This window comes from Helicoverpa armigera, chromosome 2 (genome assembly GCF_030705265.1).
Source record: "Helicoverpa armigera isolate CAAS_96S chromosome 2, ASM3070526v1, whole genome shotgun sequence".
NCBI lineage: Eukaryota > Metazoa > Arthropoda > Insecta > Lepidoptera > Noctuidae > Helicoverpa > Helicoverpa armigera.
The window spans coordinates 6,492,879-6,506,303 of record NC_087121.1 but is presented as its reverse complement, the minus strand read 5'-3'; the positions used below and the strand labels follow the sequence as shown (position 1 = coordinate 6,506,303).

The window sequence follows — 13,425 nt, the reverse complement described above, 5'->3', positions numbered from 1 at the left end:
ATGTATATTATTTTACTACTATGATTATCAAGCTGCCGACTGCACAGTGAACTGAAGAGTTCTATGGACGCACTCATCAAAGGGACACACATACAGGGAATCGAGCAGTTGCAATTGATTCGGGCGGTCGACAGCTTGAAGCTGTCGCCCCTGACTGCTTCAAGCGGTCCGTGTATTGCCGGCCCTATAGTGTTGTGTTGGGTTATTGGAAGAAGAAAAAAAACTAGTGAAGTATATTTGTTTTCAACATTTAATAGTACTTCGGGCTTCAAAAATAAATAACATAGTTACATATTTCTATATGAGCAATGTACACTATTTACAAAGTTAAATCTAATATCAACTTCTCTCTCGTAGTGATGTGACAGTGGCATTATTTCTTGTTACTGAGATATCGATATCCCAGTTCTTGGCTAGTATGCTAAGGGAGTCCAGTAGTGATGTCTGTTTCACACAGTTCGGACTGAGATCGGTTATATGAAATAAACTTAAGTCCAAAGCAAGTGTGTGTAAGTGTTGCAGTCTTTTAAATAAGGCTTCTTTAAGCTCATTGTCTTCAACCTGTCTCCAATACTTAAGATTCCTGCCGATGACAGATGTCACGTGCTCCTTTATGTCTTTTAGACATATCCTTTTGTCGGTCAGACTCTGTGGGAGAAAAAATAAAACTAAAACAAAAATTCCATTATAAAGGAAGAAGTAGGTAATAAAATTGGTGTATAATGTAATAAAATATGGTGTATAAGGTAATAAAATTCATTGGTGTGTCCTTTTATTAACTGGCATATTAAAGGGTTAATAACAGAACACCAACACGGTTTTGTTCAAAATAAATCGACACTAACTAATCTTGTAAGTTTTGTTGAAAGAACATTGACTGATATTAGCAACGGTAATGAAGTCGATGCTATATACAGCGATTTTAGCAAAGCGTTCGATAAAGTCGATCATTTCTTATTGCTCCAAAAACTTAATTACACTTTTAATATTCATGGTTCTCTCTGGCATTGGTTTAAATCTTATTTAAAAGATCGTAAAGCGAAAGTGGTTGTAAATGGACACACATCTCGTTCCTTTATACCTACGTCTGGAGTTCCACAGGGATCTCATCTAGGCCCAATACTTTTTACAATGTTTATAGATGACATAAAATACTGCATTCACCACTCTTATTTTGAAATGTACGCAGATGATCTCAAAATTTCAAAAATCGTCAATTCTGACTCTGACCTAAATCTCCTACAAGATGACATAAATCGACTTTGTCAGTGGTGTGATACTAACGCCATGGAACTTAATATTAATAAATGCTATCACATAAAGTTTTCGCGTAAACAGCATCAATTCTTTACATCTTACACTATGAAGGGACAAGCTTTAAAGAGTGTAACACAAGTCAGAGATTTAGGGATTATTATTGATTCAGAAACTCATACAGATAAAATAGTTGCCAAATCAAATAAAATGTTAGCATTTATAAGTAGGAACACTAGACAATTTAAATCAATAACAGCATTAAAAGCACTTTACTATGCTCTTGTGCGTAGCAACATCGAATACTGCTCCGTAGTGTGGTATCCTATGTATCAAAATAACATTCAGCGAATTGAAAAAGTACAGAAAAAATTCTTAAGAAGACTATCTATTATCTGTGGTATACGGCATAGTGTGAAGGAATATAATGATAGACTTGAGCATTTTAAAATGAAATCCTTGCTTTGGCGCAGAGACTATTGTGGGTTGATATTTCTATATAAAATTTTAAACAGTAGAACAGAATGTCCATCTTTGTTGTCCCAAATACAAATAAAAGTACCACGGTCTTCAGCTAGGCTAGTAAATTATACCCCATTCGTCACGAAACATACCCGAAATAAGTATGGCAGCAACGCACCTCTCACTTATACTCTCAGAAAGTGTAATGACATTTATAAAAAACATGACTTGGATATATTTGCAAGTAAAATAAGTGTATTTAAAAGAGCCATTAATAGTTTGCCTAATTTTTAATTTTTATAGTTTTATTATGTTTTACCCAATTTCTTAATTTCTTTTATTTTTAATTACTTTTAATTTTTAACTCTTTTACTTGAACAACCTAAAAAAAAATGTTGAGCCTACCTTTAATTTAAGAGCATACATTAACTGTTGTTTCATTTATTTTTAAGATTGTCTGTATGTGTCTTAGTTGGTAAGCCTAAATAAATAAATTCTTTTATCTGACGGTATGGCACTTATCAATTGAAGCTAATATTTAAGTTTTCAAAAACAGTAAGCAGGTAGCACATACCTGCACAGCCGAGCACAAGGCAAGGCGGACGCGCAAGTGCTGCGGCGCGGCCAGCGAGCGCAGCGCCAGCGCCACCACGCCCGCCGCCGTCACGCGCTCCTCGCTCGGGTACGACTGGCTGTCTGCCTCACCGCGCCTGTATAACGAACAAATGAAAACAATAAAGCTAAGAACAATTTATTGCAAGTTGTGACGTTTTGGTTCGATAAGTGGAATATGATGAAGGATTAGAGCACGTAAATGTCGGTCCTGCGCCTGATCTCTCTCCGGTCCAATCGGATTGCCGTCCCATCGGGCTATGAGAGTGAACGAATATCCCACCGCCCACGGCGCGCGTGACGTCAGACGTAGTGTAATGTTACCTGTGCGCGGGGAACACAAGCAGCGTGGGGTAGTGGTGCACGGTGTAGTGCCAGGGCAGGTCGTGGCGCAGCGCGTCCAGGCGCGCCAGGCGCAGGCGCAGGCCGCACGGCGCCAGCAGCCGCCGCGCCGCCCACAGCGCGCGTGACGTCAGACGTAGTGTAATGTTACCTGTGCGCGGGGAACACAAGCAGCGTGGGGTAGTGGTGCACGGTGTAGTGCCAGGGCAGGTCGTGGCGCAGCGCGTCCAGGCGCGCCAGGCGCAGGCGCAGGCCGCACGGCGCCAGCAGCCGCCGCGCCGCCCACAGCGCGCGTGACGTCAGACGTAGTGTAATGGTACCTGTGCGCGGGGAACACAAGCAGCGTGGGGTAGTGGTGCACGGTGTAGTGCCAGGGCAGGTCGTGGCGCAGCGCGTCCAGGCGCGCCAGGCGCAGGCGCAGGCCGCACGGCGCCAGCAGCCGCCGCGCCGCCCACAGCGCGCGTGACGTCAGAGCGCTGCACGCGCCGCCGCATACCGCCACCAGCGTCATCTGGTTCAATCCGGATAGTAACGTGAGAGTGACGTCACAACAACGAGTGAGGCGTCTCACGCAGCGCTGTTTGCTATGACATAAAACAAGTACTCTAAACGGACGCATGCAACATGCGCCCGCTTGTGGCTGCGAAGTGCCTTAAAACTCTATTGGAGAAACATAAGTCAAGTGCCGGTTTCCCTAATTGTTCGTGAGGCATTTTTATGGTACTCTGACACGGAATTTACACAGCGAATCTTCTTAAGTTATTAATTTGTGAGAAAAAATAAGCTTGTCCTGTATTTTTCAAACAAACTTTTTCATCAGACATGAAATAAATAAAAATTCTAACAAAATTTGTTTACAAAGATAAACAAAAATAACTAGATAGCTGCAAGGACTCACCGTGCCCGGAGTCTTCACCATTCTCCTGAAACCTCGGGAAGTGAGGTCTTCTATATACACGGAGGTATTGCTGATGCCCATCTGTGCTGTCTCGCCGTCGGAGCCGAAGTAGTGTGTGTGAGCAGTGTCGTACACGTGCGAGCGAAGCGAACGCTTCAGATCTTTGTTCGTGAAGTTCGATATGAACTCCCTTATTGACTTAGCGTTGTATTCCTCTGACAATACGTACTGGCTTTCGTGCTGTGGGAATTACATCAACCTCTATGTATTTTGTTCGTTATCTGACAAGTGTTTCACTAAGGCACTTAACTAAGCGAATAGACAAACAGTTCAGCTATATAACAACAGTATAGATTTGCACAAACCTTGCTATCCAGAATAACGACGGCAGTCATATCCTTCTTATTACTGATATCAATGCCAAGCGATTCAGCAAAGTGATGGTTCCTCACGCTATCGACAGCGATCATGTGTAAGCTGAAGTTTCGCGCACATGACAATCCTTCGATATGTGTTATATTTATCCGTCGTTCATCGACATCTGGTTGCCGGGAGGGATAGATAGGCGCTCCCCACTCTTGTGCAAACCGAAATACTTTACAAAAGTGTTTCACACTGTCTTGTAGAAGGTTATCGGGTGATAGTGGGTCGTCTTCAAACGGCAGCATTGTAGTTTCTACTCTGAAATTGGTCAGACGCTGTTAGAATATCAACCTTATGATTATGGTGATAAGATCGAAAGTCAAAGTATACTGAAGTGAACACTTTATTCTCGCGAGGGAAACGCAAATTAAGGATATTTTGGCATTATAAAAGGATAATTACTCTTCAACTTCGGGAACATCGTGATCATGATTGAAGCTTTCTTCAAAGGACTGACACTGTTCGTAGTGCTCATAAAAACTCCTTTCGGCCGGTAACGCTTTCATACCACATTCTTGCAACCAGTCTAGTGATGAGAGCAACTGGGAGCTCTCCTCAACACTTTCAACAGCTTTCGAAGTAGTAAAACCTCTTTTTAATAGGAAATTAAAAACTCCATTCTTGTGATGTTTATGGGTAGAATTATACCATGGGTATTTATTATTTTGAGACTCGACCCTTTCTTGAAGAACCTGCTTTGTTTTCTTATAGGTTTCTTGAATTTGAACTCATTACAGAACTTTGTATAGTTCTTTTGTTGATACATTAATCTCTGTACTTGTTGTAATTTTTGTAGTTCTGATGTCCATTGACTACTGGGCTTGCCCTTACAGTTGTAGTATTCCATTGCTACTTCACGCATCTGAAATAGAATCACGTCACTCCTTTTACATTAAACTATTGACGTGATTTTAATTTATTAGACACTAGCCGTTTTCCCGCGGTTTCACCCGCGTCCCGTGGTAACTACTGCCCGTACCGGGATAAAAATATGTAGCCTAAGTTACTCGTGGATAAATTGATGTGATTGAAATGGTGAAAGAATTTAAAAAAACGGTCCAGTAGTTTTATGTCATTACAACCAAACAAACAAAGTTTTCCTCTTTATAATATATAAGTAAGTATAGATAGGAAATATGTTTCATGTGTGGAATGACCTTGTTCTCTTACAATGGTGCAGTTAAACAATGCTTTTAGCAGAAACGCCTTCGCAGATGTTTACAGATTAAAAAATGTAGTAAAACACCAGACTACAGCAATATAAATTCATATTTGCATGGACAGGTGCTGATCGCCACAATTTTGTTTTGTACTACAATGAACGTCAAAATGACGAGGGGGCGAAGAGAAGACGTTACTGTCGCAAAGCTACCAAGTTTACTAGTTGAAATTCAGAGAATCAACAGTTACACATCCTGTCAGGTTACTTGTTTACGCAATTTCAATATTCGCTATGCTAACAAACTTACCAAGGCGTACGACGGCAGTTGTTCATACAGCGGATTGAGTGGAGTAAAGAGTATTAATATTGGATTGCCGTCGACATATCTCTCGAAATTGAACGCCTTTCGCCACAACGGCATTATTCTCGCCACTGGCTGTGAGAAGTTGTCCAACACCCAATGCATTAGCGATGAGTGGTTCCAAGCTTGTAGATCACCATCTCGTGATATGTACTCCTGTTAACGAGCAAAATTATCTATACACCTAATATACAGCTCAAAAGTTTGATTGTTAGCTTGATTCGGAAAAAAAATTAGCGATTGATAGCCCATTTATTGAGGAAGGTTATAGAGTCTAGAGTTTGTATGCGGGTGTCGGAGTAGTGAAAGTTAAATCGTATTTTTTAAACCTTGGTATCATTCCACAACATGAGCCGAGCATTCGGCACACTTTCGACGCCTAACTCGGCCGCAAGTTCCTCGGACGTGACAGCCGCGAAACATATCTCTCCAAGAATATCTGCCTCCCGCGACTTTAACGCGACAGTGTACCAAGTATTGTAATACTTTGACGTGTCAGTTAACGGCGTGTACCCAACTGCTACTGCCTGAAATAATATTATGTCACAGCTGAGTAAATAATACAGGAAAAGATAAAGGTACATATGTAGTTGTTTATTGAACAATGCATCTACAAAACCAGTTTAAATCATGAAAGCCATTTAGTTTCTACTTGAAATTATAGAATGTTGTTATGTACCCACATCGCAACGCGAGAGTAAATTGACGAGCTCCTCTGATGATGACACTCTTTTCAAGGGCTTCATCATAATTTCTAAAAAGTTCACCATACTGTGAGCATCTCGAGGTCCTGGAAATACAGTACATATTAGTTGAGATTTTAACAATTTTGCTCTACCCAAGATTTCCTCATTAATGTTGACTGAATAGCTTTTGATATACTCACCATAGTAAAGTATTCCTGTTGATATGGTTGTATAAGCCATTAAAATAGGCCATGATGATATTTTACTATTATGTAACCTACATTCACTTCCTGGGTTCCAACAGTTTATTGCAGAAAACAGAACCTGAAATATAAAACCAATATATTTTCTATCATACATATTATTTATTTTGTTGTTCATGTACCACACACATTGTTTAAATTATTCTTTATCACAAGTAGATAAGTGGTACTTAAAATGCAACAAGTGGATTACTTTTTGATAGTAAAAACCACTTGTTTTATGTGTAAAAGAGAAGAGGGACTTCAAAACCCATGCATGAAATTTTACAAACCAGGTTTATAACTTTTAATAGAAGAAAAACCATCTGACTAACTGCATCAAACAAAGATGTTTAATTTATGGCTTTCTCTCTCTCAGAGAGTTAGTCAATCGGATTGACAATCCTAGCCATTCCATTATGTAGTAATAAGGATTAGCTGTTAGCTAACACTCATACAAACTTTTAAGCATAAAAACATCATGTTACAATGGCAATAAATCAGCTGTATAAGTATATTAATAAAGCTAAATACTCACACGATCTTTTAATATATAAGCAGCTTTCTCAAACTCTCCCCTTACATACTGAGACTCTGCGTCCCACGGTGCGTAATACATAACAAATGAAACATCCACGCGGTTGACACTGGCTAGCACATTGTTGAGCTGACCTCTGTACCAATCCTGAACTACTGAGTCTGGTCTGAAAAACCTTGTGGCTTGTGGGTGTTTGGATACCTTTGTAGGTCTGTAAAAAAATATAACACATTTTCCTGAATTTGGTACTGGATTTGAGACTAATAATGATAATACAAGTGTAAGATTGTATATACTTTGATTATTGCTATCCATAGATTACTATTGACTTCATAAAATAGTTGTTGTGTTAGTTTACATGCTAGAAATGCTCAAGAATTTTGTAACACAATTTTGAAAACACAAATACTTACGTGTTATGCAGGGCCCCGTACGTGGTCAGGGCCAGGGCCAAACAAAATAACATCTCTTTAATTAACATGTTGAGTGTTAACTCCCTGTTGCTCGGTTGTGTTGCGACTTGAGTATTTTCAACCGAGTTTTGGGCATCGCTAGAAGCAGCTGACTTTGTTGTTAATGACGTGACCTGCGAAATATCCTCAGAGTCCGCCGTTGGAAACATTACACGTCATTCAAAAACAATAATGATAATGAAATTCGTTCATCGAAAACACAGCATTGCAATGAGAATTTGTAGAAATAAATACTGGTGACACTGACAATGCTAAGTGCGTTACATAGAAAATTCATAATAAATTTTCACTAAACTAGTATAGAACAGTTTTATTGTGTTTTTATTTCCAAATTCCAATAATTTTTTAATCGTGCGGGGTTTCATGTCTTGTCAGCTGACAGCTGAGTTGTCAAACAAAACGTCATAAATATTTTTTTTAAGAATTAAGGGCGGCCTCAAACAGCCGAAACAGTTTTCTGAGTTCCTTTCCTTCCTGATAGCGTATTTTTACATGTACCTATTTATTGCTTGTTTAGTTGAATTTTATAGTCGCAGTCAGTCCTTTGAATTTATAGTACAGTCGACTATGAGTCGTCAGAAGAGGGAATTTGATGCTCAAAAGCCTAGAGTTTAAATATTGTAAAAAGTGACATATATTTTTTTAATATTAATTGTCATTGTGTCTTTCTCGCAGCCATTTTAATTTCATTGAATTTTTACTGTTTTGGATTTTTGACGACGAAGTTGTGTCAGTTTTTATGTTTTAACAGCTGATGTTTAACAAAACGTGAAAATTATTGATCACAACGACTTCGATACGAATAATTTATTATAATAGTATCTGCGCACTAGTTTGTAAAACCTGTAACATTATTTTGTTATGATTCGTTAAACATCCTTGGAATCTCTTAAATTGAAAGTAGTAATTGTTGAAAACATGGAATCTCCCAGACAGTCAGACTCTGATACTGTCGAGTATTGGAAGAAACAAGCTAAGTACTATGAACAAAAGTAAGTACAATACACGTTACTACTGAACTACAAACATGATGTATTGCTGACAACCATGATTATCATGATTCACCACTTGATTTTGTTTTATTTTAGAGTTAGCGATATACAACAAGAATTAGATGAATACACTGAGAATTCAGCACAACTTGAGAAAGAGTTAGAAGCATCATTAGTACAAGTTGAGAAACAAAACAGAGATCTGGAACATCAGAATCAACGGCTTAAAAATGAAATTGAAATGTTAAGGGTAAACAAAATGATAAGTTTTGAGTTGCAGCAGTTTTTTAGTACCTAATGATGTGAATCTATAATATTTTCGTGTTTTCTAGAGCAAATTGGAAAGAAGTCAGCAAGAAACTAATGCATTAGAAAATGAACTGCAAGCCTTAAAAATAGATAAAGATAAACAAGGAGTATACATCAGGGAGTTAGAGCAAAAAAATGATGATTTAGAGAGAGGACAGAGGTAAGAAGTTATATAAGTTTACATATTCAATTTGAAGAGATTAATAATATAAGGATTGACAGTCCTTTAATTTGCCTTTAAAACTAATTTGATATCAAGCTTTATATTAATTATCTGTTTTTGCTTGTTATCTTCCCCACTTTATAGTTTGAGATAATTTGTCCTAGAATCATAGGTCATTGAACCAAATTCTTACATGTGCTACCTGTAAAAATCTTCACAATTGATAAGCAAATTGTTTATAAATTTTGACATTTTCATTCATAAATTTACATTTATAAATTATGACATCATTCGCTTGATCTTTTGTGAAAAATAATACATCTGTTTACAGAGTTATATCAGAATCTGTGTCATGCATTGAATCACTTCTAAATCAAGCCTATGAAAGAAATGCAGTTTTAGAGAGTGAAGTAGATGAAATTGAGACCTTGAGGGTGAGATTGCAGAGAGCAACGGATGAAGCCAGAGGTCTGTAATGTTTGTTCTAGCAAATACGATTATTGTATTAGTCAAAAGAAAAGGAATTATGTAAGTCATGATTTGATCTTTAGGACATTGTATCAATAAAGAGCGACTAATATTGACCTGAACCTTTATCAAGATATTCTTCTTCTTCTACCTGCCCTGCTCCAAAATACTATAAGATCAAAATAATAAAAGCATATCATTTGAATATTAAAATAAAAATCTGCACTGCATATTTCAACTACATATTTCAATAATTTCAGATCTGAAGCATGAATTGAAAGTAATGGAAAAAGTTCCAAAACCAAAGAAGGGAGATGAAAGTACAATTGAAGGTTCTTTAGTGAATGGTCATATTTCAAACCCGTCTCGAACTCAAGTTGAGATAGAAACGCAAACGTCTCTAATGTCACCACAAAAACGTAAGTGAAAAGTATAAGCAGATCTTAAGAATAGAATTCTGTATGCAACTTGGACCTTGCATGCAAACATTGACATTTCAGAATTTCCTCCTACAGATATAATGATTTTTGATTGTTTTAATGATTATGATTGTTGGTGTACCAATTTAGATTCAGCCTTTTGAAAAAAGAATACCTTTGCATTGCTTATTTGTTTTTCAGTCCAAATCATCAGTGTGATTACTTTTACATCACACACATTCTAGTTAGTCTATCACGCAGTTTGGGGCAGAACAGTATTCTAGAATATTCAATCTTCAATCATTAGCCTGACAAAACAATCATTTCATATCCCATTTATGAAATGTTTGATTGCTTAGTCAGATTTAGTAGTTTCGATCTAAAACTTAGCTTATTCCTCAATTAGACAGCAACTCACCATATGTGTTTTTTTTATTAGTCTTAACCAAAACTGTATAAAGCGTGGGTTCATTTTTTTTCGCAATTTTCCTTTCTCCCTGATATAAGTTTAACAAGAAGTGAATGTTTATTTGAGGTTTCAGCAAATTGTGACATAAGAAATGCTAATGTCTTATTACAGGCGAAATTAATGGCAACGGAATGACACCATCATCTCGAGTAACAGCTATAAATATAGTCGGCGATTTACTGCGCAAAGTGGGGGTGAGTCATCTAGATATTTTTACCTTAGTCAAAGCTGTATTAGTCCTTATTGTAGCACTAGTCACTTTAGAATGCACTAGATAGTAGGGGAAAGCTAAGGGATACAATTATATTTATTTATTGTATGTATGTACTTTATATTTATTATTTTATGCTTATTTATGTATTTATTATTATCATGGAGATCAAAATGACCAGCGAAAATGCCATAAGGTAAAATATAAGAAAGTAGCGCGCCAAAATGCGGATGTTCGGGAGACGAACGTTACTTGCTCCGCCCTTATACGCCTACTCTGGAACCCGCCCATTTTTTTTTGTGCTAAAGATCGTTGACAGTTATCTCAAGAAACCCGAACGCCTTATTAGTTCGTTCGTAACTGATCGTTTTAATGATGCCCACCGTAAGACCGAGAAGTTGCCTGACCTTCCTGCATTATGGCATTTCTGCTCATCCTTTTCTTACTCCGTGATTATTATGCTGTAGTAAATACAAATGCCTCCATTATATAACACATTTTTATTTTTATGTAAACAGTTAAATCTTCGATAGATGTAAGTATGAACTTGAATAAATTGAGTGAAATAAATACCTATTATTTATTTCTATTCTCTACCTCATCTGTTACTTGTAGATAGAAAATAGTTCTTGTATGTTCTACAAATCTATTATTGCAAATGTGTCAATCTAAATCCATTAGAAGATAAACATATATTAGCATACATTGATTCATAATTGGATATTAAATAGAAACTTTGCACTCTGGATGAATTTCAAGTACTTATCATCTGGACTTGAGTTTACTATGATCCCTTATAAATTGTTAGTTTATTATGGTACCTATCTAGGAATAATTACAAATCACTCCAAGATTTCATTTTTTTTAATGTTGTCTCAAATCATGCCTTGTCACTCTTATGTTATGATGGTTCATAAATCCTTTTTTTACAAAGGATAAATTTATTTCTTATCACAGCTTTTTAATTTCACTTACATTGCTTAGGTATCCCATACTTAGGTGGGCATGTTTTTTAACTCTGTCACCGAATTATGTTTATGTTACAAGAAAATAATAAATATAAGTATAATTATTTTCTTATTTTAATCTAAACTACCATTCTAGGGTTCTTAACCTAATGCGGTAGCTAGGTCACATTATGAAATGCCAATTCTTTTATAATTATATGCTCATAGATATGAAGTAGTAGAAGTACTTATAGTATTAGTAGAAGTAGATATTAAGTAGCAATAGATTTTACATTATGTTTATAAGCTATCACTAGCAGTATCCATTGTGTATTTGCATGGTTGTGTTGTGTAGTATGCATGAATTTATTGCTTACAGCTTGAAAGGTTTCTTTGCCGTGAGTGTGGTAAGGTTAAATGCTCCTGTGACACGCCTCCAGCTGCTTCGCATATAACAACGCCGAGCCACTCCAGCGCCAGCACAGACAATGGATTAAATCATAATCATAATGATTTAGATAACGGTGATTCCGTTGAGTACAGAAACAAAAGAGTATACGTAAGGTCGCATTCGGGATCGGAACACGATCAGATATCGAGGAAACCACCTGTGTTAGCACAACGTGCTTCAGAAACACCGTTTGTGCGATCTACACAGACAGAAAGCGGAAAGTTGAGAAGATCCTTTGCCGTACGGTCCCGCGAGGGCTTAGAAAACCTTCTGAGTTTTGCTTCTATCAGAAAAGGGCATGATCAAACTAAAAAAGTACAAAATTAATGAGATTTTAAGTGTTTTGTTGTGATAGGCAATTGTACAATAAATAGTAGCTTTACTAGATTATATTTTTAATGACATAAATGTTGTTTATGTTTTAATTTCCTTGTTTTATTGTGAAAATGTACTATGTTTCCTTAACGTATTATATTATTACTCAATCGAAACCATAGTTGACTATACATATAGGTTGAAATTGATTAGTTATAATCTTATAACGTTCGTTGTTTTGTTATGTGAGCAAACAATAAAGGCTAGGACCTGCATCCACTTTTAGTAAAATACATACAATTTTACTAGGCATTGCACGTAATTTTTGATAATTTTCAGCTTGTCATAATGCATCATTTGTACATAAATACTGTATTGTATAAATGCTTAAATAATAGGTGTCGGTTATCACAGCATTTATCTTCCTATCACCTACTAATATTAACATCATCATTTACTGTGTACTTTTCTTCATTGTAGGCTTTGGAATCAAAGTTAGCGTCGTGTCGCGGTACAGTTAGACCTAAAGAACATTCACCAAATTCAGCTTCGGATGTCAATAAGGACTACAGGTGTGTACTCAAGAACTAGATATGTCCTTCATATCATCATCAGCTCTGTATCGTGACGTGCCGCCGCAGCGTTTAGCTTTTGTCATAGTGTGATTCTATATCAAGCGGATCTCTAAACATCGCTTCAAGTTAATCTTGCTGATCAGAATACAGCTCGAGTACTGTGATCGTAATCACATTTTTCCTAATTTTACTAATATCTGTGATGATAATGAAATAGTTAAGAATCGATATATTATCTATGTGAACGGTTTTGGCCTACCCACCGGAGAACTAGCACTGTGTGAATGGAATGCCGCACATTTCATGTAGTAACTAGCTTCACGAAACATTTGTTGTTTCTTAAAATAATAAATAAAAAGCGTCCAAAAAGCTTCTTATAAAAAAATTAAGATTTTTGCTACCGTATTTGCGGTAATAAAGATCTGTTTGGATTCTGTCCAAGCAAAACATATAATGATTGTTATATTCAATTATTACTATATCACTTGAGTGCACGTATTCTCGGTGTAAACGTTAGGAGCTGTTGGACTCACCTTTATAATATTATAATAAAAATAAGATACTTTAGTCTATTGGTGGACAAAAATATTTTCGAATGATATTTATGTAAATAGTAGGTAAAGAGGTATGTATGAAATTGTTAAAATTAAATA

The 13,425-nt window shown here is 36.7% G+C and overlaps 2 protein-coding genes across 3 annotated transcripts; one reads left to right on the top strand and one right to left on the bottom strand.

Annotated features, from left to right (window-relative positions):
• Positions 1–232: 232 nt before the first annotated feature.
• LOC110375369 (thioredoxin domain-containing protein 11) lies at positions 233–7,858 on the bottom strand. Its single transcript, XM_049843770.2, is given in 13 exon segments — positions 233–648; positions 2,291–2,426; positions 2,991–3,181; positions 3,569–3,808; positions 3,934–4,249; positions 4,394–4,670; positions 4,673–4,853; positions 5,461–5,670; positions 5,844–6,041; positions 6,198–6,304; positions 6,401–6,524; positions 6,981–7,191; positions 7,394–7,858. Coding segments are annotated over 13 exon segments (2,709 nt in total). The 5' UTR covers positions 7,603–7,858; the 3' UTR covers positions 233–339.
• Positions 7,859–8,092: 234 nt separating this feature from the next.
• LOC110376202 (nuclear distribution protein nudE-like 1) lies at positions 8,093–13,157 on the top strand. Of its 2 annotated transcripts, none has more exons than XM_021334608.3 (7): positions 8,093–8,445; positions 8,542–8,695; positions 8,778–8,914; positions 9,249–9,385; positions 9,646–9,804; positions 10,385–10,467; positions 11,811–12,305. In XM_021334608.3, the coding sequence occupies exons 1-7, from the start codon at positions 8,372–8,374 to the stop codon at positions 12,207–12,209; spliced, it is 1,143 nt and encodes a 380-aa protein (XP_021190283.1). In that variant the 5' UTR covers positions 8,093–8,371; the 3' UTR covers positions 12,210–12,305. The 2 variants fall into 2 exon arrangements, with proteins under 2 accessions (XP_021190283.1, XP_021190290.1); XM_021334615.3 differs by lacking the exon at positions 11,811–12,305 and adding an exon at positions 12,678–13,157 and having other exon boundaries at positions 8,097–8,445.
• The last annotated feature ends 268 nt before the right edge of the window (positions 13,158–13,425 follow it).